General features: G+C 46.5%; 1 protein-coding gene across 1 annotated transcript in view; it reads right to left on the bottom strand.

The window, feature by feature from the left end:
• The window catches only part of grin2da (glutamate receptor, ionotropic, N-methyl D-aspartate 2D, a), a 95,380-nt gene that overhangs the window by 25,737 nt on the left and 46,207 nt on the right, over positions 1 to 23,436 (bottom strand). Inside the window, exons 7-11 of the mRNA XM_028420049.1 lie at positions 23,251 to 23,365; positions 15,556 to 15,761; positions 13,193 to 13,361; positions 9,010 to 9,163; positions 431 to 556 (exon numbers count right to left, since the gene is read on the bottom strand). Of these exons, the coding sequence (XP_028275850.1) occupies positions 431 to 556; positions 9,010 to 9,163; positions 13,193 to 13,361; positions 15,556 to 15,761; positions 23,251 to 23,365 (770 nt within the window). The remainder of the gene's footprint in view (positions 1 to 430; positions 557 to 9,009; positions 9,164 to 13,192; positions 13,362 to 15,555; positions 15,762 to 23,250; positions 23,366 to 23,436) is intronic.

The following is a 23,436-nucleotide window of genomic DNA, read 5'->3' as shown; positions in this document are numbered from 1 at the left end:
CAGCAAGCGGCGGCCATTGAACCTTCAACCCTCTGAAAAGGCCACAGAGAGGAGAACAGGGAGCAGACCTGCCTCCCGTCACTCTAACTCCCTCTGCGTCCACTAGTGTCAGTTTATTAGAAGTCATGAATAACATGTCTGATTGAACCTGGATGAACTGACAGTCTGTCAGAATCAGCCAGCAGCTCCGTCACCGTTTCTTCCAGTTAAAATAAATCAGCCCGTCGTGGGTGTGGAGCCATTGTTTAAAAGAAAAAAATACAAAGTGGGACGCTGCTTTGCATAATTCCAGCTAACTCCCCTCCTCAAATCAGCCCCCCCCCCCGTCGCTTACATAACTGACGAAGTGACAAGTTGGTGATAATGTTGTGAAATGAGCAGTGGTGGCGGTTGATTGGCATGCCGGCGCCGCGGCGCCTCCGTCTCTTACTCTTGGCGCTCTGCAGGCTGCGGTTGTATCCCACGGGGCTGAAGAACTCGAAGATGAAGACGGTGACAGCCACCACCGACAGGCACATGACGAACATCATCACCCACACGGCCGGGCTGTAGGGCTCTGCAACACACACACACACACACACACACACGTCAGATACAGTCTCTGTAAAAGCAGCACTTTATTAAACACAAAGGAATCAACAGTTTAAAGTCGTGTTGTGCTGCCTCCACCTGAACCAACGTGTTGCTGGGTACAACATCCATTTCCTGAGGGGACAGTCTGACTCTTCAGCTGCCAAATGCTGCTCACACTGTGTCTGTGTGTGTCTGAAGCTGTGCAGGTAGTGTGCTGTGAGTCTTTCTGTGAGCCAGCTGCCCTCTGCAGCCCAAAATGCCCGACTGTTAGCCTGTTAGCACTTCCTGTCCCCTTACACACAGTCAATCCCCACTGATGGCTGTCTGAACAAAGGCTACATGCTAACAAGTGGCTACATGGTACAGACGATGTCATTAAAGGTCATCCAGGTGTGTGTGCTGTAGAAGAGGTCAGAGCGGTGAACCTGGTGGTGCTGATGGTTTAGTCATGTGACCGTGCTGTAGCTGGTTGATAGCTTAGCATTAGCTTTTAGCTAACTGTTTTGGTCTCTATTGATAAGTTCATTTTGGTTGAAGATACTTCTTAAACCAGTAGTGATGGTGCTCAAATGAGTTCCCTGCCTGACCGGGTGACGGAGTCAATGAGCCGCCTCAGGCCCGACAGTCGACAGGAGGAAGCCGTCTCCCCTCATCTCATGACGTGGGTGCTCGTCAGCTCAGGAAACAGCAGATCCTTCTGAGATTTGCCAAATTATTGTGGGATTAGCTGCCGAGCCTGAGACGGCAGCTGTGACACTAATCAAACAGCACCGGAGAGACGGCCGAGCCGCCGGGCCCACTCATCAACACCTCCGTCTCTCTGCACACTACGCCCAGGAAGACCTCCGTCTCTCTGCACACTACGCCCAGGAAGACCTCCGTCTCTCTGCGCACTACGCCCAGGAAGACCTCCGTCTCTCTGCGTGCTACGCCCAGGAAGACCTCCGTCTCTCTGCATGCTACACCCAGGAAGAGACACTGAATCAAAGCAGGCTGTGTGCTACTGACACACAGACACGCACTGTTTACAGTGGAGGCTTTTAGCTTCAGCTGCTCCACAGAGACAGGAACAGTGAGGGAGCAGGTGGAGCAGCTCCGCCTTTATCCATTAAACCTTCTGCCAGACGGGGTTAATGCTTTTAAGGCTGCGCAGGCTGCTGAACTGTCCGGAGGCCTGAACGCTGCTGTAGACATGCAGCTAGCTGCTAGCTTCACTTCATATATAACAAGCTGTTGTTTTAAACAGCAGCAGCCAGGTAGCATTAGCTAATAATGCTATTCACACCATGGGTGTAGACAGTGCTATTTACACCCACCACAAAGGACACAGCTCTTCCCAGTCTCTCACCCAAAGCCACAATGCAGCACTATGCTGGATTAATCCACAGAAACATTGACAGCCTTAATATATATATATATATATATATATATATATATATATATATATATATACATATATACGTATATACATATACATATATACGTATATATATGTATATATATATATATATATATATATATATAGATGTATACATATATACGTATATATATATGTATATATATATATATATATATATACATATATATATCTGAGTCCTGATCGGGAGGTAACATCTCATTCCGATCGAGTCTGAAACCATGTAATTTGGCCCGATTTTCAATCACGTGATCGGGTCTGGACATCCCTATTATTTACCTCAGAGATCAGACGACCGGAGCTAGCCTAAGATGCGCACGGAGGTTGAGGGAGGAGTAAACAGGCAGAGGAGTTAGGAGGGGTTTTATCTTGTACGTACACTTTCACTTTCGCTACTATACACTGTACACTTAAACCACGACGGGGTCGGCTCGGATGCTCCGATCTGAAGGCAAAAAATTTGGTCGAATCACAGCTCGTATCTCAAAAAATTCGCATGCACTTGTATCTGGAGCTACTTACACCCAAGAGTGTGTGTCTGTCACCAGCAATGCCATTTTCACCAAGGGTATAAAAAGCCACATTGGCCTCCAGGTAAAGAAGCCACGACCCATACCTGGGTAGCAATAGGGTGTCAATAGAAGTTTGGCTATTGACACCCTGGTTGAAGCATCTTTGTATTTTTTAAAACAAAGCAGCTAAACATTAAGATGAAATGAGGATTTAAAGCAACATCTCTCCCCCCCTCCTGGTTTTGGAGACTTGGAAAACATGTTAATTGAACAGTAGCTTGTGTTTCTTGTTCCGACCTGGATTTATCGATCATTTCTATTCCCTCTCTGTTGGATGTAATCCAGTCAGACTGGATGCTGGTGGGTAAATCTAAACTGCCTTGGCAGAGGAATAGCACAAACACTGAAGGTGCTGTTTGATTTATTTTCCCTCCACTCAGTCGGGTGAGGGGGGTGAGGCAGAGGGTGAGGCAGCTTTGAGTTTATTGTTTTATTTTGCATTTCTGTGAGTTTCTTTTCACGTCTGCATCTTTTTATTTATTTTATTTTTAAGTGAAAGTAATTCACACCCCGGAGCTGCCAGGTGCAGCCACAGCCTGCTGCCAGATGGAGGTACGGTCGGGGTTAATAAGGCTGATCTGCCCTTCCTCAGGGGTTATTATAGCAGACGTTGCTGTAAGTAAAGACACATCATTACATCATCATCATCATCATCAATCTGCTCGCCCAGCAGGAGGGACTCAAACATGTGACCTGTGACCTCGGAGCGCGACGGCGGGACGATGCACAGGTACGTTTCGCATCATCATCATCATCATCATAACAGCATTACAGCCTGTCTACACATTTTCTTTGTGTTACTCTGTTGCATCAACTGGATGTTAGCATTACATGTTAGCACCCTACAAAGACATTTAAAGGTCGGGTAGGAGATTTCATTCTGATGCACTTTTTGTTAAATTAGTGTAACTTCTCTTCACAATCTGATAGCAACCGATTAGTTCGGCAGTTTCACATTAAAACGAAGAATATGAATCATCTGTGGAAGCTATAAAACGTCAGCCAATCCTCCGGGTGGACCCTGCACAGAGTATTGGCTGGTTGTCACTCTCTTCCTGCTCTGCGCACCAGAGAGGTACGTGCATGATGGCCGAAGTCACAGACTGGTTGGGAGGCGTGGCTTCGGGGTGAGCTCCGAGAGAAAGGGGCGTGTGTTTACTTTCCAAATCTGGCTGACTCTCACTGAGTTTTCAAAGGCCCCGTTCACACTGGAGAAAGTCATTCCAGCTAGAGTAGGATTGAGCCCAGACAGCCTTTAAGCTGGATGTGTTCAGACCTATTTTCAAATCTGGCTAGCACACACTTGTGTCCGCACTCAATCCGGCTTCATCCAGCATGTTTGCGGTCCTCCAAACCACTAGGTGGTGCCTCGTAATATACAGAGTCCGTTCACGCCGCGGTACGACCGCGTGTGCGCATGCGTCGTGCAGTTTTGTGTCCCGTGTCGCGCCCCGTGAACCGGAAGTAGCATGTCGCTAGCCAGATTCGCTCGCCACATTTGCGTTCACACCTGAGCCACATTTGAGCCAATCTGGCTAGATCCACCTCTCGTGGGTGGATCTAGCCGGATTGAAATCAAACTGGATACAGCCGGACTCGAGGTGTTCACACTCAGAAAAAAACACATCGGGATTGATCTGGATGCGGCCGAATCCTGCTTAAGCCACATTTTTTCCCCCAGTGTGAACGGGGTAAAAATCTCCTCCCTACCTTTAACTGGTACCTGTGTATCAAGCAAAATGGCCACAACAAACTGGGACCCACAGGGGGCCATCTTGGGTCCCCTTCTAGGCCAAGTGATATAAACCTGCAGTGTCCTACTATAATGATGCTGCACAGATATAGTTACAGTCTCAGTTTGTCACGGTGCAGGCTGAGCTCGTGTCCTTCTCAGCAGTAAAGACCTTTACGTCCGTCCTGCTTCTCATTCTCTGAGCGTGCCGAGGCGTCAGACGATTGATCGAGCTGCAATTATTACTGCTAATTTAGAAAATGGAAATCTGGACGCAGCCACTCATCTTTCAGCTTCTGCTCACTGAACAAAGTGAAGGTTGCGTGAGCCGCCGGCAGCTTTATGATCCAAGGTTACAGAGGAAACATGGGGCTGAAGCCTTACAGCTCTCTGTGAGCACCAGGGTTAGCACAGATATTCATTAAACATGTCTTCCAGTAGAACGTCCATGTTCTCATCCTGAGGTCTGGACTGACAAGACACGTCTCTGTGTGAGCGGAGTCACGTGACTTTTCCTGTCATGGAGAAGACGCAAAGATGGAGGATGAAGGACATCAAACAGCTGTCTGGTATAACGACATTATCACAGGACGTCACGTTAGAGGATCGGGAACCTAAAGAGTCATAAATGTTTCCATGAAAAGCCTCACGCTGCTGCTCAGTTCTTCTGACGTCTCTAACTCAAATATTAAATAATAAATATGAAACTTTCTGATTATTAGAACTTCTGACAGTCCCACACCTGTCCTTGCTCCTGATGTGGACCTGCCTCCTCCCTCCTCTCTTCGCTGTCTTTTACCCACTTGATTGTTTTTTCCTCGCCGCTGACCTTATCTTATTTGTTTGCTCTTACCTCTGTTTGGCCTTGTTTACTTTATTTTCTCACTTTTTCTTCCTTCCTCCCTCCCACACACACATAAAGGTAAAGACTCAGTGTGGGCCCTGTGGCCCTGCAGACGGAGGTTAATGATGCCTTGGGAGGCGCGCACCTCCGTCCAGCCGTTCTTCTAAACCTGCTCTGACAGATGGATGGACGTGCTGCTGCTGCTGCGTTAGTATGAAACAGAAGGTGACCAGACAGACCGGACTGCTTCCAGATGCTCTCAGCTCCTCAACCTTCATCAGCCAGTAACCAAGTCAAAGTCAAAGTCAGCTTTATTGTCAAATCTGCTATATGTGCTGGACATACAGAGAATCAAAATTGTGAATTGAAAGAGTTAAATGATGCTAACAGGGAACTGCTGCAAGCTTCATGCTAATCGTTCATTCTGCAGGTTCTAAGATTCATACATTCAAAACTGCAGAATCCATCCTGCAGTGAGAGAGTGTGTGTGTGAGAGAGAGAGAGCAAGAGAGAGAGAGAGAGAGTGTGTGTGTGAGAGAGAGAGAGCAAGAGAGAGAGAGAGAGTGTGTGTGTGAGAGAGAGAGAGAGAGAGAGTGTGTGTGTGAGAGAGAGAGAGCAAGAGAGAGAGAGAGAGTGTGTGTGTGAGAGAGAGAGAGCAAGAGAGAGAGAGAGAGAGTGTGTGTGTGAGAGAGAGAGAGAGAGAGTGTGTGTGTGAACACCAGCAGGGTATAAAAAGAAGTCGCCTGAGAAGCTGCTCTGTGTTAACAAGTCATGTCTGCTACAGAGTATGGTCTGTACCACACACACACGCACGCACACACACACACACACACACACAGCTCTACCACTCTATCAAAGCCCCCTTTGCTCTCTCTCTCATGTGTTTGGTTTATATTAGTACATGTCTCTCTCTCTCTCTCTCTCTCTCTCTCTCTCTTTGTCCCTCTGTCTCTCTCTCTCTCTCTCTTTGTCCCTCTGTCTCTCTCTCTCTCTCTCTTTGACCCTCTGTCTCTCTCTCTGTCTCTCTTTGTCCCTCCCCCTCTCTCTCTTTGTCCCCCTCTCTCTCTCTCTGTCTCTCCCTCTCTCTCTCTCCCTCTCTCTCTTTGCCCCTCTCCCTCTCTCTCTGTCTCTCCCTCTCTCTCTCTCTGTCTCTCCCTCTCTCTCTCTTTGTCCCTCTCTCTCTCTCTCTGTCTCTCTTTGTCCCTCTCTCTCTCTTTGCCCCTCTCTCTCTCTCTCTCTGTCTCTTTGTCCCTCTCTCTCTCTCTCTTTGTCCCTCTCTCTCTCTCTCTGTCTCTCCCTCTCTCTCTCTTTGCCCCTCTCTCTCTCTCTCTCTCTCTGTCTCTCTTTGTCCCTCTCTCTCTCTCTCTGTCTCTCTCTCTCTCCTTGTCTCTCTTTGTCCCTCTCTCTCTGTCTCTCTCATCCTCCCGTCTCTTCATGCTTGGAAACGTCTGGATTTACTTTAAGCAGATTTGCAAATTAAGAGGTGTTATCTGAGCAGAGGTGAACTCTGAACACAGACACAGGCTGAACTTTATTAGAGAACAGCTGCAGCTCTGCTGTGAGGACTGAGGACCTGTGAGAAGTGAAGGCCTGTTAGGACTGAGTTATCAGGCCTGCTGTAGTACACCACACATTAACCCATTCATGTCTGAATGATTAGAGAACAGTCTACAACCAAACTCTGCGCTTCTATCTAAAAAAAACACCAAGAGGAACCACAGCGAGCCGCTGAGGAGCTTTCAAAGCTTACAACGTAGCCGTTAGCATGTTGATCTCTGTCAAGAACATAAAACTTTACACCTATAACACATCTGCAACGCCCAGCGCTTCCTCACACACTCAGACCGAAGCCAGCTGCCACACCAGGCTGACGGGCCCGAACCAAAGAATAACAGTATTATTCAGCAACATATGAGAAACATCACGTGTTGGAGCTGGCCTGATTTTACAGATACAGTATGAAGCCTCAGTGGGTCTTCAGATCAATCCAGCTGCTTCAGGTCTGCTCCATCAGAAATGATCCCCTCATCAAGAGTTAACCCTTTAGAGCCCTGGAAGCCATGCAGATCCAGACACACACTGTTCACACGTTGTGTAATGACCCCCGCAGTAAGAGCTTCTCTGTGTGTGTGTGAGTAAACACTGCAGCTATAAAGTGGATTTGGAGGATTTTCTGCAGCAGCAGTAACGTAACGGCCGGTCAATTCTTCTTCTTCTTCTTCTTCTACATGATCCTCCTCCTATGAGCGGCGCCTCCCTGCACCTCTCTGGGCTCTGTTCCCCTCTGAAACTGTCTCTGCGCCTCACTCAGTGTGAATCTGATGTAAGCTCTGACTGTGAATTAAAAACCAAACAACATCCCAACTATTCCCCTTTGGATTGATCCGGAAACACAGACACATAAAGTAGGACAGCCGGAGAGGAAACAACATGAGAGGTTATCTTTTCCTAAAATAAGAATAACTCCTGCTTGATGTGAAATATATTATAATATTTCTGTGTTTTTATTCTTGGCCTAATAATAACAGAGCATGAGGTCTGATAACGTTTGAATGGAGTCTGACTGATTTTATTTTATTGTATTTATTGTATCTTAACATTTTTAGTATGTATTTAGTATTTTTAAATTAGTTTAAATATTTTTTTCATTTTTTCATTTCTATGTTTTTACTGTATGTTGAAGCACTTTGGTCAACCTGGCTGTTATAAATAAAGTTGCAGTTTGAACTGTTCGAACAGGAACATTTTCCACTGGTTGCCCATCGAATGTCAGAATTGATTGATTGATTGATTAATCATGTAATGCATGATGCAATCAGCAGCTGCAGCTCTAGCATTAAAATCCTCAGCAGGAACAGTGGAAGTCTTTGAAGACATTTTGTTGCTCCTCCAGCTCCATCACTTCTGTTTGGTGCTGACTTTGTATGTGGACACGTATACGGGTTATTATGAGATCAATATTTCAGGCTGCATATGTCCAATAACTGGATGACACACAGCCAGTGCTGGAGGAAGTACTGAAGCTTGGTACTTAAGTAAAAGTACAATTACCCAGCAAAATATATACTCAAGTAAAAGTAGAAGTTCTGCATCAACAATCCTACTTAAGTAAAAGTCTTAAGTACTTTTAAATGTACTTAAGTAAAAGTCTTAAGTACTTTTAAATATACTTAAGTAAAAGTCTTAAGTACTTTTAAAAGTACTTAAGTAAAAGTCTTAAGTACTTTTAAATGTACTTACAGTATTCAAAGTAAAAGTACTCACACACTGAATATATATGATTGATTTCCATTGCAAAGGATCTGAACAGGTTAAAATGATCAAATGAAAATGGAGCATGTGTAGTTAATGTCCATGTTCAGTCCAGAAGCAGCTGTGGACAGGTCTGTGTGTCATGAGGCAGGCTGTGGGCATCAAGTGAACAGAGAGGCTGCTGATAACAAACAGGCATTCAGCATTTGTAACATGAAGTATGCACTATTATTTTTACTGAAGTATAAATACATAAAACATTACTTAAGTACAGTAACGAAGTACAAATACTTAGTTACTTTTCACCACTGCACACAGTGTCCGTTTACTTTTCCGTCACATTGTGCAATTTTAATATGAATAGATAGCTATCATATAGATGTTACCATGGTAACCGAGGCTACCCTAACACAAAAACACTGATTAAAGTTAAGGACAGAGACATAATCTGAGGTCAAAGCGTCTTCATCCTGTGGACTCACTGATGCATGAACAGGGTCAATGACACATTTTTAGATTCAGGACTTATACAATCTATTCTATCTATCTATAATCCCATTTTTCTTTTACTTAATAATCAATAACGCCAGATTTCAACAAAAACTTCATAAAAACTCACCCAGGAAGGCGGACGGCGACACTGTGCCGTTGCTGCGGGAAACCATGACGCTGATGCCGGTCTCCACGAAGGGAACAGAGAACTCCACGACCTCTGACCTCTCCTCGTTGATGGTGAGGGAGCCGATGGCCATGTCGGCTCTGTTGGACACCACCTGGAAAACAGGACGGCCGAGGTTAGACTCAGAGAGCTCCGACACTGCCCGACGTTTGTCTCCTCCATGTCTCCTACAGAGCTCCGCCCGGCAATCAGAAAGAAGCTCCTCAGCCGCTGGGAACGAGGCTCAGGTGTGGAGAGGTGAAGGAGTGCGAGGACTCACAGCTCTGTCATGTTTAAGCTGGCAGGAAACAGAGGCTACCTGACCGCCAGCGACCGCAGCCCGGGGACTGCGCAGGCTGGAGGAGCTGGCCGCTGACCAGATCTTCATTAGTCTGGCCCGGCCTGGCCCCAGCCGGCTCTGCAGTCATCCAGCAGACAGCACCGCGGCGTCTGCTGTCACATCCGAGTGTTGCTGTGCTTAGCGTCTGTCAGCCGGATTTTATGTCTTTTCTTAGAAGCCACAGGGCTTTCCGGCAAATGAAATGTAGCTAGCAATAAATACTCACTTCCATGTTGTCTAAGCGCTCGTGAGTTTACATCTGGGGTCAAGATTGTGAAGTAACACACAACAAATACCACGAGGTAAGCTGCCATTCATTAATGTGTCACTGCTTTGTAACATTAGCAAGGTGCAAGCTAGCTATGCTAGCTGCCAAGAGAAATAAACTACCATTTTCCATGCTAATGATGTGATGACATCACAAAACCAGCTGTAAATTCAATCAATGTGCAAACAGCCGCTAATTGCTATTGCTAATGATACTATTACACAGCAAGTAAGCAAAGACTAGCCCGCTAGCTGTAATGATGCTCTGTAATGTTAGCTAATAAATAACAAGCTAGCTGATGTAGCAGCCAGGGTTGTTTATAAATGGACTCAGGCAGCTTTTTGCTAATGACAACAGAGCAAGCGAGCTAAGATTAGTGCGTAGTTAGCTTCTAAAATGAGCTAAAATGCTGATAGCTCTGCATAACCGAACAGGCGACTTAATGTCTGGATGAGGAGGGAAAGCGTGGCTCGGGACAGTGAGCCATTAAATGAACTGGAATGAGTTATTTTGCTTTGATTGCTGTGTGAACTCCAGAGTGGAGGCTGGAAGAAAAAACCAAGGTGCTCCTGAGTGCTTCTTTGAGAAGATCATTGATCATTCTTCCATTTTACTTCAGATATCTGAATACAGCTACGCCTGAAAGCAACACCTGTTCAGGAAGAGCTTCGTACAGGAGCGATCACAGCCGGAGGATTCAGGCCTGAGGATGAAGTGTTAGTGTTTTTGCTTGTGTTTATTGTATTTATTCTTTAAAATGCTGCTACTACAACTTAATTTCCCAACCGGGATTAATAAAATTAATCCTAATCTTAATCTTCAGTGACGGTCCAGCTGTAGGCTGGACACTGGAAGTGCAGGGACACCGAGGTCCGTTGGAGACGCATTAGTCTCTGCACAAAAATGAAAGGACACACAAACACAACATAACACACTGCAGAGCTGCCACAGGTAGTGTAGCAGGGAAGGACAGGACTCAGCTGCGTCCCTGTGCACATGTGTTTAGTCTGCTGCCATAATTAAGCAAACTAATGAGTTACCAAGAGATGCTGGGGGGGTGAGAGAGAGAGACCGAGATAGAGACCACCTGCATCTCTGAGAACAAATGACATCAGGACTGGTAACACATCCCAACACACATCTACACACAGGTGAGGTTAGACCAGTTCTGAGCAGGACTCTGACCTGACCAAACCTGTAGAGAGGTTTCAAGGACAGGGGTGAGATGTTTGATCACACTGTTCCTCCACAGTGAGAGGGCCAAGCTCAGACCCATGGCTCTCTCGGGAAAAAATGCAGAACTTCCTAGAAAGTCTAAAGGTTTCCTCTGCAGGTGGGCCAGACGTACTCTTAGAGATCAGAGAAGAAGTTTGGAAAGCCTGGAAAAGGATGGCGGGTGCCCTCCAGGTGAAGGGGGACAATCTAGCTTTGGTGGGATAGTCTTGTGGTCCATGACTGGCCGTAGGTTGGTTGAGGCTTCTTTAGTGATCTTAGCGATGAAGAGGAGGCAGAGCCATGAGACAAAGCCCTGGAGTTAATCCAGATTCCACTCCATGGTCCTCAGGGTTGGAGTGTTGGATGGTTCCTGCACCAACAGCAGCTGAATGTCAGCCAGGCTTACTCTCAGAGAAGCCTGAAAAGCCGGCCTGCGACTCCACAGACAGGGGAGCCAGTGGAGGAGGCGATGAGCTGAGCTAGGACTAAGACAGCTCCACATCTTTGGCTCTGAGCCTTCCAGAGAGCAGCTGAGAGAGATGGAGACCACCAGTTTGATTTTGAATTTGACATAATAAACACGGTAGCCTGGGAAGTCGGCTCCCTTCAATGATCCCCACAGATCCGTCAAAAGCATTCCCACTGTTGGCAGAGTAGCTTCACTGATGTTTGGTGCAAGGAGGATCAGGTGCAGTTCCTGCAAACTATATAAAGCCTTAATAAAGGTTGGAAACCCTGAACCTGAATACTTAACATCAACTCTAACTGCTTAAAACATGAAGAGACAAGAACACACACGCACACACACACACACACACACACACACACACACTATGATAAATTGCACCCCCTGTCTAACTCCATGTTAAACCAACTTCATTAATCCAGCCACCAGAGGGGGATTGGCATCATGGAACCAGCAGAGTGTCTGCCAGCACACACACACACACAGACACACACACACACACAGATTCATGTCTCACAGTCTGTGCCGCCCTCGCTCGCCCTCTCTCCCTCTCTCTCAGCGTCTCCAGCACTAATCTCCCTGACAGCCTCCCTCCATATTTCCTCTCTTCTTCTTCCATTCGGGTCCAATCCTCTCTCGCTGGGTCACGTTTTAAAGGATTTGAGGCCGGATAAAAAAGAAACCCACTTTTTTTTTGTAAACACAACAAAAGGAAAGAAATGCCTGAACAGGAATAATGGAGAGTTAAAGTCTGCCTGAGCCTCACAGACACAGGCAGGAAGTGTCTGCTGCTTCAGAGTCTCACTGCATCACTGCTGATTTACATCCTGTCAAAGAGTGTGCAGACTGATACCAGTCTCTCAGTACAATACCCTGCTTTTAGCGTAGCTTAGCACAAGGGCTTGAAGCAGGGAGAAATAATCCTTTTTTACAAATGAGCATTATTAAAATATGTTAAACTCATCACAACATGTGGAAGCTGGTTCCATGGGGCGCTGGACCAGGCCAGACTCTTCATTCATATCTTCAAGGGTTTCTTCCTGATCTGGCTTCAGACCCATTCACTGAAAAGACCAGGGTTCAAACCAACTCATCACATAGAGGGACCCCTGTGGCATGGTATGGTACTGCAGCACGGCACAACGTCTTAACAGTCACATCACCTGGTAAGCTGTGTTTTAGGTAAGCGGCAGCCTCTGGGGCTCAGACCTTAAGCCCATGTGGAAGTGTCAGAACTCGTAGTTCAGGCTGCATCCACTGGGGGCTGGCTCCAGAAGTGAGTCATTTCCCATAGACTCCCATGTTAAAACTTCACAGCAGAAATGAACATGTTTACAGCCTGGTACAAAAAAACACAAAACATTCTGGTCTCAGATGATAGGTTCCCTTCTAGTGTCAATTTTATTCGGACTTAAAATTACGCATAATTATGGGCGTTGGCGCTTTGAGTGACAGCTGGTTGCTGTACCACAGCACGAGTTTCCTGCTTCCACGATCATCTGCCCCCCTAAACTCCGCTCCTGCTCCCCCTCTTTGTCCGTATTTGGATTTTTGGCGAACTGTGACGCTGCCAACATGGCGGTGGTCGGAGCGTCCCGGAGCCTCCCACCGAGCCTCAAAACAGCTCTTCAGAAACAGTAGAAACTACTCTGAGCTTTAAGGCAACAAAAGCTCATATGTTGGCCATTTGAAATGCTACCTACACATGCTGGGTAAAGATTAGCTTGGGCTAGTGTTAGCTAACTCATAAGCTTTGCCTCACTTGGTTTTGCTAATGGTGCCATGACTGCAGGCTTTCTAGGCAGCAGTGTTACCCTGACATGGGATGACCATGACACATGTATGTAGCACTGACCTCTCCGACCATGCCGTTCCACTCCCCGTCGATGTTCTTCCCATGCCGGCCGTTCGTCACCAGGTACAGGTCGTAGGTGAAGCCTACGATCTTAGCCAGGCGCTTCAGAACGTCGATGCAGAAGCCTTTGCAGCAGTGCTTCATCGGCCCGGTGCCGTCCACCATCAAACTGAGGACAGGATGTGAGGAAAGAGAGAGAGAGAGACAGTGAATAAGTTTTTTTTTATCCTGAGGACGCTGTGACCCAGAGAGTGAGAACAGTAACATGGGAAGGAGAGGGAAGGTATGAATTATTGCAGAGGGACTGTGAGCGGATCGATGCTGACGGTTTGGAGAGGCAGGCCTCGACAGGTCAGGATGCTGCGATATGAAAACAGAATTTAACTGCAAAGGCATCCAGAGGAGAGAGAGAGAGGGGACACTGAGCATCGCTGCCGGCTGCACATATGGGAATCCAAGTACATTTAGATGACTATCAGTCAAGTGGCTGCAGTGCCCTCCATCAGCTCTCCATAGCAAGTGCCCAATTTTAGGGTCCCTCAGACACTTGGCTAAAGCAACCCTCTTGGCTCCGTTGCCTAGCAACACAGCCCGTGCTATTCGGCAAATTGTTTTTACTACAAACCTAAGTACAGGTCAAAGTTACGAGACGCTTTCCTGCTCCGTACTCAACACTGTTTTACAAATATTCAGACGCTAAAATCTGAAGCTGACGTGTGATGTTGTCCTCATGAAGGAGAAGAAGAAGAAGACAAGAAGAAGAAGAAGAAAAGAAGAAGAAGAAGAAGAAGGAGAAGAAGGAGGCTGATTAACACCAGGGCAGACTTCTCCTCCAGCCAATAAAGCTGATGGAGGATGAAGTTGTTATCTTCCCATTGGCCAGGTCAGGAGCTGGCAGAGGAAGCTTATCTGGGATAGACCAGGAGCCCAGAACACACACAGACACACACACAGAAAAGCTCATTTTCTGTCCGTCTTCCTCTGACTTAGTTTGGTCTGACTGCAGGATGACTCTCCCTGTGCTGCTGCTACCTTCAGGACTGCTGCAGTGGAATTATGATTTCCACCCCTGAGCCACACATAAGCCAGATTTCAAACCCTAAACTTCAAAATGTTAAACAAACGCTGTGCATTTATAAAGCCAGGTCAATATTTACATCATCTGTTTGTCTTACAGAGTCACAGGAGTGGCTCAGCAGTGGACTCATATTAAAATCCCAACAGGAAGTCCGCCATTTTGCTCTCCAAGGTCTCCAGGGTGTGGTTTGCAGCACAGAGTACTTTAACAAACTCCAACAGACTTAAAATTATGCTTAATTATGGGCGTTGCTGCTTTGAGCGACAGACGGTTGTCGTACCCTAAACTCCGCTCGTGCTCCCCCTCTTTGTCCATATATGGAGTTTTGGCGGACTGGACGCTGCCAACATGGCGGAGGTCGGAGCGTCCCGGAACCTCCCACCAAGCCTCAAAACGGCTCTTCACAAACAAACGGGTGACAAAGCTTTGTCCATAGTTTTTACTGTCAATGATTGTCTCACATACCAGTGTGACATCTGAGTAATGTGCTGCCACCCTGTGGCCACAGGAAGTGCTTATCGTCAGGTTTTTGGATGAGCTTCTTCTTGCTGTGTGCTTCCTGAACGCTGACTGCACACATACAGTAGCACTGTTAATGCATCAGCAGACGCAGCGAGGCGATCAGCGCCCTCTCTGGGGTAATTAAGCTACAGTGTGATGTTTTAATCTATTGATCCCAGACTTTCTGTAGACCCCCCCCCCCCTCGTACCCAGCACCTGCAGATGGTAAAGATTTACTATCTTCTTCTTCATGGATGTGTGGCCAGACGTTTCAATTTCAGGGGGGATCAGGCAGCCGGCGCTTCTGGTTTCAGGATGTTCTCTCCCTCTAACCACTTTCTGAGACTTCTTTTGGCTGATAAGAAGTCGGGGGGGTAGGAGGAGACGTCAAGGTTAGAACTATAGTTCTCTCTGCCTATGGCCATAATAAACCCTTCTTCTAACTCTTATTTTCGTGTGTTTTTTTTTGCTTTAAACTGCTCATTATCCTCTCAGAATGAGTCCAATTCAACACCCAGAAAATGGACAAGCCTCATCTGCCAGTGACATTTCGCTTTAATAGCCATAATTGCCAGTTTGGCTGTTGTTAAAAGCCGAGACGGTTGAACAGTGCTGCTGTGAAAGCGCTGATTTGTAACAGCAAGAGGAGCGATGCTAATGTGCAATCTGAAGATGTATGTTTAAGAGTTTAAATACCAGCAGCTGAAGCACACATCATCACTCCCGTAACCGTGTGTGTGTGCAGAGAGAGAGAGAGAGAGAGAGAGAGAGAGTGGTGCCTTACCTGGAGTTGACGGGCATGCGGCAGGGGACGGAGTCCCGGATGCAGGAGCTGGTGCCGGGGTCAGCTGGCTCCACGATGACGAAGGGCCTCTCCTCCAGGGTGACCACTCGGAGGTGCTGGGAGTCATCCAGGGGCTTCAGGAAGGAGCCATAACGAGACCAGGGGTGGTACCGCAGACGCAGGTGTCCGTTCTCCCACCAGCCCACCTGGAGAACACACAACAACGGTCATGACATTAGACTGAGGGATGATGTCCTTGGAGACAGGGCACTACAGTAACATATAGAGCTGCAGCCACACAACAAGGTCATGACATCACAAAAAGGGAGAGCGGCTGGGCTAAGTCAAGGTTAGCACTAAGAAATGATGGATGGAAGTGCAGAAGTATCAGTTGGTCAACCTCCGCGATCTCTAACTTGATTGCTTAATTAACAAAATCCTTAATTTGTTAACAAGTAAGAGGAAGACAAAAAGGACTTTTTCATCTACTGTGTGGCGTCTCTGGGAGAAGATGAGTACTGGGAGTGGAGCTGGAGTCTGTGGTGGAGGTGACGGAGAGGAGGATACTGAGGAAACTCCTCAGTGTTCGTAACAACACGTCTCACCCCCTGCAGGACACACTGCTGTCCTACAGGAGCACATTCAGCGGTAGACTGAGACTACCGAGGAGCAGCACAGAACGCCACAGGAGGTCCTTCCTGCCAGTGGCCATCAGACTGTATAACTCCTCCCCTTTCTGTAGGAGAGGAGCTAGATGATCATGTCAGGCATCACTGTCATTCCCTCCACTGGTCTATATTTATGTTTACTTAGCACCTTATATCTCCATATTTGTATCCATGTATCATATATTGTGCTCATACTGCGTACTGTACTCTGATTTGGATTATAGTGACACTTATACTTATACTCTGTACTTAACTGCATTTAATGTAACCTGATACCTCTGGCACAAGAATTTCCTTCGGGATTAATAAAGTTTTATCTTATCTTATCTTATCTTATCTTCAAAGTTGAAGCCCATGCGGAAGTGTCAAAACTTGTAATCACTCACGCCGCAACCACTGGGGGCTGGCTCCAAAAGCGAGTAATTTCCCATAGACTCCCATGTTAAAATGGCCGACTTCACAGCAGAAAAAAACATGTTTACAGCCTGGTACAAATAACCACTCTGGTCTCAGATGATAGGTTCCCTTCTAGTGTCAGTTGTAGGGGGGGTGAATTTTTTTACAACTCACTCGTTTCAATGGTTTTCTGACTTAAAATTATGCATAATTATGGGCGTTGCCGCTTGAGTGACAGACAGTTGACGTGTCACAACGTGAGTTTCCTGCTTCCATGATCGCCCGCCCCCCCTAAACTCCGCTCGTGCTCCCCCTTTTTGTCCATATTTGGAGTTTTGGCGGACGTGACGCTGCCAACATGGCGGTCATCTTATCTTATCTTATCTTATCTTATCTTATCAGTGCGGCTGATAATGGCTGCAACAAGCTTCTTTATAACAAAAACAATGAACGCACAAAACATGGAAACTTCATATTTCCATTGAAGGTAATGGAAATATTAATGCTGAGCATCTGTCTCAGTGTGTGCAGCCTGGGTTTGGTCCTGCTGTCTTCATTGTTAAAGCCTCTGGGTCTGACAATGAGAAGAAATGCAAACACACACACACCAGGACACACACACACACCTGTGCATGCACACACACACACACACCAGGACACACACACCAGGACACACACACAGACCTGTGCATGCACAAACACACACACCAGGACACACACACTTCATTATTCATTTTGAGCCACTTTAGCATATTAGCATGACGACCAGAGACGGAGACAGAGACCTTTTGTGGCCTCTGTCTCTGTTTGCACCGTGTTTGTGCGCCTCGCTGTCGGCTGCATTAATCATCATCGCAGCCATCATCATATCCTCTGCTCATTTGTCCTCCAGCTCACCCTGCTCACAGCTTTTTAAAACACATAATAGATCCAGGTTTATATGCACACACACACGCCTCCAACGCGGTGAACGTACACACGATGTTCCATTACAATCGTTACTCTGAGGTCGCTGCTCGGGGTCGATCAATAATTCAATGTGCTCCATGGACAAAAAGGAGAGCTCCTCAGCTTCATGGCCGCCGCTCTCAGACCGCTCTGTGGGATCAATAATCCGAGCTCACCTTCAGTCAATTATTTGATATTAATTATCCCAAACTCAAATGATAAGCACATCCCAGACACGATCAGTCAGAGAGGAACATTTGATTTTCTGTCAGCCACACAGACGGCTCCTCCTCTGGTTATGATAAAACAAACAAACAAACAAACAAATCTCTGAGGCTCCTGCGAATAAATAAACCAGCAGAGCAGCAGAGGGCCTTTTAAACTGAGCAACAAGATGTGTGTCAATGTTGATATGTTCCTGTTAATATGTCCACAACCAATCAATCAATGAAAACTTTATGTGTAGAGGAAAAAAACATTTGAAGGTCAAACACAACAATACAACGAATAAAATACAATAAAAAAATGTAATTATTGTAAAAAATATAAAATGATGTTTGGAATATATGTTAAAATGTTTTGATGCTTCCAGCAGCAGCTTCCAAAATATAACACTGACCATCAGCATGTGACTGAGTCACAGTCCACCTAAACATCAAATACAGGCGAGGAGGTGCAGCTCAAGAACGGGTGAGACAGGGAGGCGGTCACAGAAGCAGGAAGCTCATGACAGGCCACCTGTCACTCAGAGCAGCCACGCCCAAAGTCTTAACCCCCTGTACAGCTGCCACAAAGATACTTAGACCCTGGGGACATGGGGACGTTTTACCACAGGAGTCTGTGGGGACTGAGTCAGTTTTTGGAGCCCCTAGAGGCTGTGGGGTGAACTTCAGTTTTGAATGCTTCCACATGGGCGTCAGGTCTGAGCCCTGAGGGTTGCTGCTGGAACTGAAATCAGGTCTGCAGACACATCAGAGTCACAAAGTTCACTCACAGACGACAGCAGCGTGAGGTTCTGAATCACACGTCCTCTGTTTCAAAGACAGGAGGTCTCAGGGCGTCCGATGAAATGAACACTATGAATAAACACACCTTTATAAAGGACGGAAAAAAGTTTTAAAAAAGAACATTTCAAAGTTTTTTAATTATTTCAGAAAGGTTGTTGAGTCAACAGTGTTTATAAAGAACGACACACTATATTTAAAATTCTGTTTCTTTGTTTGTAGAAAGTTAAAGAACTTGACTCCAATTCTGAAAAGTCTCGAGGAGACAGAGTGTGTGCTCCACAAATAAAGGATGAAAACACAGCCTGTAATAAACACAGCGCAGGACTGGCAGGCGTGTTATGGAGAGCGCCGCGGCGATGGACGAGCACTCATCCAAGCAGTGGATTCATTACTGCTTTAAAGTGATTCCTGGCTCTATCATCTGTGTGTGTGTGTTTAAAAAGCTGTAAACAAATGAGGCACAAAGCTGTGCTGAGAAGAAGCTGTAGAAGTCAATTTAGAACACGTCTCGTCGGTGTGTGTACACAGTGTTTGTTTGATTGGGAGCTCTGCTGTATTTTTAATTCTCATTAAAAATGAAAACACGACGAGCTCAGAGCTGCTTTAAAGAAAAAAAAACACAGCGGAGGATCACAGCCTGCAGCCGAGCTCAGCATTCATCCTCACATGTGGAGCGCTGCTGCAGATTTCCACACATTAGCATACTCCAGAAATGGTGAACTGTGGGGATTACACTTCCTCATTACAGCCAGTTAAAGAGTCCTGCCTGCACCGCGGCTTAGATGAGGCGATGCAGCGAGGAGATAAGCTGCACAGATTATATGTGGGATCATTGATCAGTCTTCTACACGATCTTCTGATCATTTGAACCACTGTTAGCTCCTCTGTGAGCGCTCCGTGTCACCCGGCTGTAAGTGAATTATCTTGGTGTGTTCTGGGGTCCCGGCTCTGCTGTCGCCCTGATTAAAGCAGGTATTCTGCTCCGACTCGCTCCCGCTCATTGATTCCCTGCTGCACACCCCGATGTTTACGCTCCGGCTGGAGGAACAAACAGAGGGAACCTGACTGGATGTGTTGTTGCATCACACAAACATGCACTTCTGAATGAGCTGTTCAAACAGTGAGATGTGAAGGAAGGTTCCGAACAGTGCGAATCCTACAAACACACACAACAGCAGCACTCGTGAAGGTTACGATGTTTAATATACAAAAAATATTTATATTGCATCTAAATTACTCACTTTGTTTAAATCCTTACTGTTCAATAGGAATAAAAGTGTAAACTTTCAGAAATTATCAACATAAGGTGACGAAAAAATGACTGCTATTATCTATATCTACTTAATCTGCTATCTGCAGCCATAACACTTTGAGGCACCAGATGGTGTAGTGAGCCAATCTGAGATTTACTCTGCCTTCATTCCAACCAACCAGCTTGTGTGATTGAAGCTAGCATGCTAACAATATAGCTGCAGAACATACCCTTCATGTAATACCACTTTGAACCACTAGATTGTGGAATGTGCCCCTTGGTTCAACCAGAGAAGAAGAAACAGAGTTTGAAATGTTCTCCTGAACAGAAATCCTCCAAAATTCATCTAATGTGAAGCTAGCGTGCTAACAAATCTGTCATGCAATACCACTTTGAACCACTAGATGGCCTTCTTCTTCTATCCAATGAGGAAGAATCCGAGTTAGCAGTGTTTTTTGTCTACTTCAGAAATCAGCCAACAACCAGCTGGAGGTATCCCACCTGATTAGAAATGGATCTTTTAAGAGCAAAATTCACAACATGATGTCCTTTGTCTAAAAGCAGGAGCAGATATTCAGCCTTCTGGGTCTCCCCTGTGTGAGCAGGACAGCCTGTGCTGCTCCCGCTGCCTCCAGACTGCTGCACTCTGCAAACAGACTTCACGGTTCAGTTCAGCAGAGGTTAATTCAGCCAATATAACCCAGAGAAAGGGGGCATGTTCAGACAGCCGCATGAACGGGGAGCTGGGGTCAAGTGCTGGTCTCTGAAGGACTTGTACTGACACTGGTTGTGCGGTGATTGGTCATTATCCCCGAGGTCAAAGCTTTCATTCAACATTTAGTTCAGCAGACCCAGCAGTGAGGTCCATTAAATATGAACATCCATGCATGGAATTTACTTTTTTGGCTAAAAATAGGTCAAATTAACTCAGTTCTGAGCATCTGCATCCACTCAAAAGAATCATTTCACCATTATGGTTTCTGCTGGTTACACACAACCATCAGCCTAATGGTGCGTGTCCACATGGAGCTTTGGTTGCAGAAACAGACACTTGCTGCTGCCATCACGCCTAAAACAAGGCCAAGACTAACAAACCAACCTGCCCAGCAGAACACAGATTTCTCCAGAGACAAAGTCCAAATCTTTCAAAAATCAAAACCAACACCGGCAGAAGGCGACTGACCGAAGTCATTAGCATTAGCATTTCTATGTTGGGTCTTATTTCTGCCTTTCACACATGATTTTATCCATGCTGTGCCAGCTGAGAGGAATCCAAACGCTGTAACACGCTTTCTAAACCCTCTGCGGTGCGTCCTGTCTGGAGCTCCTGCTGCTGTCCTCCTGGACATCATCAGATATAAAAGTGCAGCGTAGCAATGAAGCGATCTTTGGAGAGCAGAGCACGCGCTGCAGTGCAGACTCTTATCTGTCAGCCGGAGCCAGTTTTTCTGCTGCTCTCTTTCCCCATTGAGTGCGAGACAGAAACCTATCTCCTCTGTCAGAATCTCAGCTTCATTCAGCAGAAATTCAATACGAGCAAAGGTGAGGTGCGTCAGGAAAGGGCAGGAAATGGTACCGTGATTCTCACAGGAGAGCAGCTGCTGTAGCTCGCTGTTCTCCTGTGAGGTTAACCGTTGCAGGTCCTGAACTCCACCAGTGAATGCATGGATAAGAAAGCAGCCTGTAGGGAAGCAGCACGTCTTTATACTTTAATATTTCCCCTGATTTGCATCTGCAGCATTAGACTGGGGTCAGATCAGAGCGTGCATGACTTATGAAAATCCCAGCAGAGTTTTACCAAAGATCCAGAGGGAGGTGTCAGGTTAATTTGTTTTATCGGGAATGTTGACAGGCTGAGAAAATGAGGCTTTAGAGTCCAGCAGGGATCAAAGATCCACCGTGAGACACTGAGAGGGGAACTGAAAAAAGAGCAGCGAAATGAGACTCTACTAGTGGACTGCACATCAGAAAGATGAAAACACACAGTGACAGTCCTGTTACCGACGCCTCCACCGCTTCACGGGTCCGGTTCTGCAGATTTGTGAGGTCTAAACTGGCAAATTATGAGAATGTGGAGACATTTGAGGGCCCTGTGTGCCGATTCAGGATGAACCAGACTGTGTTTCCAGCATAATGGAAATGCCTGATCCAGAGTCTGGCAGCCTCTGACTTGATCAGGGGCAGGATCATAGTCATGGTGACACCACATGGTCGAGTAAATCAGAACGAAAATCTGGATGTCTGTGGGGATTGACTCACTTTTAGAGGCAGCCTCTAGTGGACACTGAAGGAACTGCATTCTTCCCATATGGAAATGGGGAAAAAACAAACCTAAACTACAGATAGGACTCAACTGAATCCTGGATCCTTCTCTTAGACCCCGTTCACACTGGGGAAAAAATTCGGGTCGTATCTGGATATATCCGGATTGATTTCAGTCCAACTCTCGGAGGTGGATCTAGCCGGATTGACTTACATCTGGCTCAGGTCTGAACGCAAATGCAGCTAGCGAATCCCATTAGCAAAGTCATACTTCTGGTTCACGGGGACAACCGTCGAACTACAACAGTTTTGCCCCAGGTTTATTTTCCACAGGGCTACAAAGGAATAAACTGCTTTTTGAAACGAAAAAAATGCGACACAGGACCAAAAAACACACGACACATGCGCACATGCGGTCCTACCACGGCCTGAATGGACTCTGTATATTACGAGGCGCCACCTAGCGGTTTGGAGGACAACAAACAAGCCGGGTTAAGCTGGATTGAGCGCGGACACGTGTGTGTGATAGCCAGATTTGAAAATAGGTCTGAACGTATCCAGCTTAAAGGCGATCTGGATTCAATCCTACTCTAGCTGATGTGACTCTCTCCAGTGTGAATGGGCCTTACAGGACTCCTGTCCAGGCTGGAGGAGGAAGTTCAGTTACAATCTTTTTTTTTTCTCTTTTAAAAGGTTGATTTTTCTTTTCCTGTTCATCATTCTTAAAATGAACGAATCCTTGAGTCTAAACACATCGAGTCTTAAAAGGTCAGGAGCAAATGGAACACAGCAGGGCAGAGCAAAAAGCTTTGCTTGTTCTTCTGCGTTTGGAGGAAGACTTGAAAGTGCCAGCGGAGGGCAGACCTTAAAGCACAGAGTGCTACACAGGGCCACTGACGGAGAGGAGATTGGACTGTGGGTTAGCACGGGCTAACAAGGCTGACAAACCCAGACAAGAGCAGCGAGAGGAAGGGGAGGGGAGGAGGAGGGGGAGAAGGGGGAGGCTCAGAGGAGATCTAATGAGGAAGAGGAGCGCTGCAGTGAAACAGCAGAAAGGTGAAGCTGAGCAGTGATGAGTTAGCATGTGCGATGGGCTGTGAAATAGCCCGTCTCGTCGCTGCGTTATGATAATTAGAGGCAATTCGCGCAGCTGTGTACTAACCTCCTCCCAGCCTCTCCCGTTGGTGTAGGAGATGACATCCAGCAGGGGGTTGGAGAGGTAGCCGTCGCTGTTGAAGGAGTAGTCCCGCCCACCGATGGAGATGTTTGTGAAGTACCTGCGACGGAGCAGAAAGAGCAGAGGCTGAGTTTTTACAGCAGCATGTGTCAGGTAAACTGCTGTCCAACA

The sequence above is a fragment of the Parambassis ranga genome, chromosome 2, assembly GCF_900634625.1.
Source record: "Parambassis ranga chromosome 2, fParRan2.1, whole genome shotgun sequence".
Classification (NCBI taxonomy): Eukaryota; Metazoa; Chordata; class Actinopteri; family Ambassidae; genus Parambassis; species Parambassis ranga.
Note: the sequence above shows the minus strand (reverse complement) of the source record. Positions and strands in the feature narration are given on the sequence as shown.